At 38.6% G+C, this 7,337-nt stretch overlaps 1 protein-coding gene across 1 annotated transcript in view; it reads left to right on the forward strand.

The window, feature by feature from the left end:
• USP1 (ubiquitin specific peptidase 1) overlaps positions 1-6,857 on the forward strand; it is a 9,006-nt gene extending 2,149 nt beyond the window's left edge. Inside the window, exons 2-9 of the mRNA XM_072419392.1 lie at positions 335-565; positions 1,249-1,378; positions 1,466-1,573; positions 1,727-1,887; positions 2,170-2,825; positions 3,746-3,910; positions 4,555-4,756; positions 5,593-6,857. Coding sequence (XP_072275493.1) covers positions 393-565; positions 1,249-1,378; positions 1,466-1,573; positions 1,727-1,887; positions 2,170-2,825; positions 3,746-3,910; positions 4,555-4,756; positions 5,593-6,313 — 2,316 coding nt within the window. The 5' untranslated portion in view covers positions 335-392 and the 3' untranslated portion in view covers positions 6,314-6,857. The remainder of the gene's footprint in view (positions 1-334; positions 566-1,248; positions 1,379-1,465; positions 1,574-1,726; positions 1,888-2,169; positions 2,826-3,745; positions 3,911-4,554; positions 4,757-5,592) is intronic.
• The last annotated feature ends 480 nt before the right edge of the window (positions 6,858-7,337 follow it).

Here is a 7,337-nt window from a genome sequence, read left to right on the forward strand (position 1 = left end):
AGTTAATGTATGTCCAAGCTCCATAAAGTTTTTTTTTTCTTTTGTTTGTGAATTACTCGCAGTGAGGATTTTATACAGTAACTCACACCATGCTGTCTAATATGTTGAGACAAACATCTGTCCTAATTGCATTTAATAAAACAATTTACCTGTTCCAACTTACATACTAATTCAGCTTAAGAACAAACCTACAGTCCCTATCTCGTATGAAACCCAGGGACTACCTGTATACCTTAGCTGTGATTTTACTAATATTGTAACAGATTTCTTCAACCGCAAAGCGTTCAGTTTTACATTTGCAATGATGTTGATCAATGTTTTTGTGTTCCTACAGGCACCTGTTTTAATACCCTAAGCAACCTGCCAGCATAGACTGGCATTGCATCAGAAAAATGCCAGGAGTAACCCAATGTGAAAGTCAAACTGTCCTGGCCAAAGCCAGTCCTACCAGAAAGAACCGCCTATCTCTACGCTTTTTCCATAAGAAAGAGACTAAAAGGACTTTAGACTTTGCCGAAACGCCACAGACTGAAAGCCAAGATGTGGTGGAGAAGGAGCCAGAAGTGTAAGAACTTTTCTTTTAGCTTTAAACATTTTATATACTTGTGTAGCAAACATCTGAATCATTGGAGCTTTTAATAAGGTTAACTGTAGTCTTATGCTTTACTACACCTGTGGGAAATGAACAACTTTGCTTCCATGGTGACAAAGAAAACTTAGCGGGTGTTTGGTACCTAGAAGTGTTTGCACATACCCGCAGCAGCCTTCATTGCCTCGTGTATACACAAACGCTAGGTGATTCCCGACTGACAAAACTCATAGCACTCCTGTGTAGTATCTGACTTAATCATAAGCAAGAAAGGATTGCATTTTATTTGTGATTTAGATATGCTCACACGGATGTGCAAACAATAGATCAGTTGCCTAAGTCAAGTCATGTGACCCCCAGGAAGGGCAATTATTAAGCACGGAAAGATGACTGCATGTCCGTTTTAACCAAAGGTGGGTCAACTGGAAGGCAGACCTGCTGGTATACTAATGTTTTTCAAGACACATGGAAATATCTCTTAAAGACTCTCAGAAGAAAATACTTCTGAGAGTGTCAGGTTCTCTAAATCGGTAAAGGAGTTTTAACATGCAAGTGTCAGTAAAGCTGGTAAACTGTGTTTAGCATATGTTCAGACATAACCTGATTACATGTAAAAAGTAATCTTGTATGTATCTCTCTAACTCCAGTTTGTTTTGTAGCCCTGACCAAGTAGTGCCCGCTGCTCAATTATCCCCTCCTCCTGTCTGCTGTCTGAAGAAGGAAACCCTCGTACCATTCGTAGGGTTCAACAACCTTGGCAACACATGCTACCTTAACAGCGTTCTTCAGGTATATAACAAACCGTTTATGATACTACAATGAGTTGACATTTACTTATTTCTTGGCTGAAACTTAGCATGTCCCTTTATACTTCAGGTTTTATGTTACTGCCCTGGATTCAAACGTGGAATCAAGCATTTGTGTGATGTTATTTCCAAGAAGCGGGAAGCCTTAAAAGATGACAAAGAACAGGTTCTAGAAAAGGTAAGGTGGTGTTTGTGACTTGGCAGTAGATTTACTGAAGAAGTAGATTCTGTTTAGAATTAATAATCTCCACTCAAGTGAACCTTACTGTCTTAATGGTTTAATGGTCATGCATAGTTTTGTACAAGTTATAATGCTTAATTCATTGTACAGGAGGGTGTAAAGGAAGACTTGCCTGCCAGCTTTGAAGTCATTTGTAGCTTAAGCTCCTTGATAAATTCCACTGAACACCTACAGCTTAGTTATCTTATGAATCCAGAAAATTATGAAACCGAACTTGCTGCTCAGCCAAGACGACTCCTGAACACATTAAGGTATGAGCTCTAGTGCTGTTTACTGCCTTGCTTATTTTTGAAACAACTGTCTGTTTATAGAAAAGTTTGCATTAAAAATTGCACTACTACCCAGGATCCAACAAAGTCTTCCTTATATGTGATAATATGATGTGCACACTTGCTGGTTATGATAGGAGCTCGCCACTCACCAACCATTTTAGTTCGACTTTATAACTGGGGAAACTTGCACCTTTCTTGGTCCTTGTCTTTAGTACTTATCCTCCCTTGTTATATTTCTAATGTGTATATGGTTTTTAACAGGGAACTTAATCCCATGTATGAAGGATATCTTCAGCACGATGCACAGGAGGTTCTGCAGTGCATATTGGGAAACATCCAGGAAGCTTGTCAGGCTCTCAAAAAGGAAATAAAAAGCTTGCAAGTGCAAGACACAGCCAAATCCCAGCCTGATAAACAACCCAACTCTTGTGAAACCCCATCTGTCTCCTTGGAGAAACCTCAAGAGGATTCTTCATGTACAGGCAGCAAAATGGACCCAAGTCTAAATGGGAAGCGTAAAAATGAAAACGAAGTTGGTAATGCAAAGAAAAAGACAAAGCTAAGTAAAGAGCCATCTTCAGACGAGCAACGGGTGACCAGGTCCAAAAGAAAGCCAGATAAACAAGATGATAAAGTGGATGGTTCTAAAACCGGTACTGAAATACCTGCTGTTTCTAATCCTACTCACAAGAAATCTAGATTAGGCCTGAACTGGTTAAAGTCTGCCAAACAACCCAGCATTTTATCCAAGTTCTGTAACTTGAGTAGAAGTTCCAGCACCTCACCTAAAAGTCCTCCTGCTGAGTGCCAATCCAAAAGTACAAAAGCAGAGCCTGAGATCACGGAGATTGAGGAGCCAGTGAAGGCCAACGATGACTGCAAACAGGAAAGCAAAGAAACCGAGACTTCACAGAATGGTTTGTTTGCTATATCTATATATCTATATCAGTGGGGTATTAATAAAATCTGTTGATGTATACAAACCCTAGCAACTTTTTTCACTTGCCAAATGTTATAGGGTTTGCATACATCACCAAAGTTTTATAACATTATTCAATGGGCTTTATAAATGCCTTATAGTTTATGCAGTATTTTTAAGAGCGCATAATCAGAATATTATTAATTTTACTTGTTACACTCATTATCTGGCTGGTGGTAACCCTACTCTCCTCAGACACCTCAAAATTAACTCCGTCAGATAAATTCTATTTAAAGGGTATTTGTGTGAGTCTACTTGTCTGTTTTCTACAATTTAATCTTTATGGTCAATCCAATGTGATGACACACTTTTACATTTCTGTACAAACTGATTGTAGTTGTAGTATTTTAATATACTGTAATAGCTGACTAACGTCTGGTTATTGCAGCATATTTTGCAATGGTGAACAATCCGTGTTTGTGTTACCTATTTGTGTTTTAGACCCTGTTTAGGTAATAAAAAAAAAAATTAAGGTGTCCTGCAATAGAAAAGTTTTATACCTTCCCTTTTTCAGCCAATAACTTTAGTATTCTTCACTTCTAGGAATGTTTGGTGCCTGCATCACGGTCAATCCTTTGGTCGCTCACTGCGGAGTCCTGTATTGAGTTGGGTGATGGTACCACAGCACATAGTTCCTCATTGCAGGATACCTTTCTTAGCATTTCTTATTGCCCAGACAGGTTCATTTTAGTTATGTAAGCCAAGTGAAAAGCAGTATGTTGCATGTGCTTGGAATCAGTCAGGCAGGTAAAAAGTAATTGCATTAATTCTGCATGCACTTAGTTTATTGGTGTTCAGTAATACAACATATAGTCAAGAATCTTTCTGTACTTAAAAAAAAAATATTTATAATTATAGAATCAACTGGGTTTGAACTGGTGGAGAAATTGTTCCAGGGCCAACTGGTGCTGCGGACCCGCTGTCTGGAGTGCGAATGTTTCACTGAGAGGAGAGAAGATTTCCAGGATATCAGTGTGCCCGTACAAGAAAATGACTCCCCAAAACCGGTTGAGAACTCTGACAGTGAGTATATGGATTATTATATATTGAGGGACTTCTCAGCTTCATTATGAATTTCCTTTTACTTTTTTCTATATTTTCTCCTTTTTTGGGCATTTTAGGGCTTTATAGTCTTATCCTGTGGAATAAGGACAACCATGTTTAATGGAACTGATTTGATAGAGCTGTGAATGGTTAGAATACATCTAATACTATTGCTTTGACCTCCTTAGGGATATTTTTTCTTACGCTATGCCCCTGTGCAAGCAGTCAAGTGAAACATCTTTACAATGTGAGCCTCCCAGTTATTATCAAACTATATTTATATAGTGCCGACATATTACGCAGAGCTGTACAAAGTCCATTGTCATGTCACTAACTGTCCCTTAAAGGAGCTCATAAGTGTCCCTGCCATATTCATATGTCTAAAGCCAGTTTTGGAGGGAAGCCAATTAACCTAAGTGCATGTTTTTGGAATGTGGGAGGAAACACGCGCACACTCAATGCAGATATTGTCCTGGCCGAAAGTTGAACCCGGGACGTAGTGCTGCAAAGATCAGAGTGCTAATCTGTTATATTGAGTAAAAGGGTTTTAGCCAAAGGCCAATTTTGTAGATGACTGCATTGGACAAGTGCACTAAAACCTAACATTTTGTTCTGTTTAACAGTCTCTCCTGATCCCAGAATGGAAATAAAAACTCTGAATTGGGCAATATCCCAGTTTGCATCAGTTGAGAGAATCGTCGGAGAAGATAAATATTTTTGTGAAAACTGCCATCATTACACAGAAGCGGAGAGAAGCCTTTTGTTTGACAAGATCCCAGAAATAGTGACCATCCATCTGAAGTGCTTTGCCGCAAACGGCTCAGAGTAAGTTTTTCTTTTAAAGCAGAAAAAGTGACTTTAGGTCGACCCCTTCATAGTTCAACATTAAAAAAAAATCTAGTTGTGGTGGGTCTTCTCGGTTTTAGGAGTGTGACTTCTATGTGAAATGAGAGACTTTATTTGCATTGTTCAACCCTTTTTCAAGGTGAGTAGAAAGAAATTTTAGGGGGGTGGCAGCCCCTGTATTTTGACCCGAATCTTCAGTGACCATCCTGGGTGGTGCACCCAGCTAAAGGGGGTGGGGGAACAAGAACACTTGATTTGTTAGTTCACACAACTCATCCTTGGGTTACATAGAAGCAGCAGTTTGAATCAAATTTTCTTTTTTTTTTATGAACTGTAATTTTTGTTGCAGAGGTCATAAAGTTCCTGAAAGTAGCTATTCAACTTTTTAAATGTAAAAAGGTCGATCATATCCTTGTCAGACTATCCATATCCTGGGTCACACGTCTACACTACCAGGAAACAGCTGTACAAATGCCCAAGAATATCAAAGATATTCTGCTTGGGCCACTAAATGAAATTATCCGGCAGCATCAATTATAGTGCCAATTCAGTGTGTATGTAACCCAAACTTTAATGTCTGTCACCCTGGAATGGAAAATAGGTTGGATATATATCCTCTACTCTTCTCCAAAATATGGCGCATGGTGTTCTGTAGTATGAAGGAGTGAGAACAATATTACAGGCCATTATAGAAGCTCAGGAAATTGAATCTAGCTTTGCAATTAGTCTTATGCATATAATGTAGATATAACAAGCTTGTAATTGCATAATAAACCAATATAAAATATATATTTTTTCTTTGTTGTTTTTTACAGATTTGACTGTTATGGAGGCCTTTCCAAGGTGAACACCCCTTTGTTAACACCATTACAGCTGTCGTTAGAGGAGTGGAGTACCAAGCCATCCAAGGACCTCTATGGTCTGTTTGCAGTAGTAATGCACAGTGGAGTGACGATAAGCAGTGGCCACTATACTGCTTATGTAAAACTAAGTGACCTCAATAACTTTGAACTCGACCAGATCAAATCTCCCAATGACCACCATGACCTCATTAAGAGCGAACCGACAACGCAGGATGTCCAAGCATCTGCTGAAAACCACGACGGGGAAGTTTCCTTTAGAGCCAGCACAAACTTACCGTCAAGTACTAAAGTAAATAAAAAAGGGACGGACGCAGTTGGTCTTCTTGGCGGACAAAAAAGTAAATCGGACTTTGAACAGCTGCCAACACCCAAAACGCCAAAAACCGAGAGGGTCTCCAGTTCTCTGTCAGACGATAAAGGAATGTCTGGCGCCAAAAGCGATCTCCATCAAGGCAGCGATCAGAAAGTTCAGTCTTTTGCAGATGGGCACAGCTCTAGTAAGTCCGCTGCACATTTGTTACACATTCTCAAGGATTATGAGGACAAATGGCTACTTTTTGATGACTCTGAAGTAAAAGTCACAGATGAAAGCGATTTTCTCACTACAATTTCCCCTAGCACTCAGTCCACATCTACTCCCTACTTGCTTTTCTACAGAAGACTAGCGAGGTAGACCCTGCCTACTAGCTGCACCTTTATATTTACCTGTATATTATGTAAAGTCTTCCATCCTCTGAAAAGAGTGTGTATATATTTGTATCTTGTATATACAAATTCTTACCAAATCGACGAGTCACAGATTCACCAAAAACCTGTGGACCTATTGTGTTAAACGTTTGTAGATAGAGTATATAGATTTGTTCTTGTACATTTTTTCAGACACTTATTACACTTGATATTTTCTAACTTTTTAAAATAAACTTTGCTACCTAAGACTCTTATGGTCCAGTCACAGGACCGTGGCCATTCCAGGGCAACTTTTTATTTAAAAAGAATGACATTGATAAACTTTACAAACAAGCAATTCTGTATAGGCTTTAAAATCCTATTTATAAATCTATAGAATTCTGACTTCTCTATGTTGTACAGACTGAGAACCTTTATAGTTTATATCAGGTAACAGATTCTATATCTGTAACATTTTCTGGGTAATTTCTAACTTTCATATATTAGAAAGTTTCTTACAATTTTTTGTAATTAAAGTATTTCTTACTTTACCTTGATGTGTATTTTAAAGATATTTTGCATCTGAAGGGCTAATCTGCACCAATTAGATGAAATGTTAAACTATAAATTATATTTTGTAAAGGTATATTTGATACCAGCTTACTAGCTTGTTGCTGATTTGGACCACTTGCAAATGAACCGAACTGATAATTGGTTCTGTTGGAACCAGATAAAACACTGTTCTTTGAGTGGACTTTGTTAGCCCCCTCTTGGTATACATTTAGCAGCTGCTGCCTGCTGTGTAAATTATCAATGGGCTTGTGAATTTTGGGCTGGGTATAAAGTAGTCACTAACAATGTCTGACGACCACCAGCTATTGGGAATGCTAATAACCCCAAATTTATATTTGTAATGTAGTGGGATAAGCTAGGTGCAGAGGTTAAAGGAAATGGGTTACAAAGAGGGCTGGGTAAAATGAAGTTTATAGAGCCTTAGGGCTGAATAAGCGTGGTATTGTTTTGAAGATGGA

The sequence above is a fragment of the Pyxicephalus adspersus genome, chromosome 8 (assembly GCF_032062135.1).
Source record: "Pyxicephalus adspersus chromosome 8, UCB_Pads_2.0, whole genome shotgun sequence".
In the NCBI taxonomy this organism is placed as follows: domain Eukaryota; kingdom Metazoa; phylum Chordata; class Amphibia; order Anura; family Pyxicephalidae; genus Pyxicephalus; species Pyxicephalus adspersus.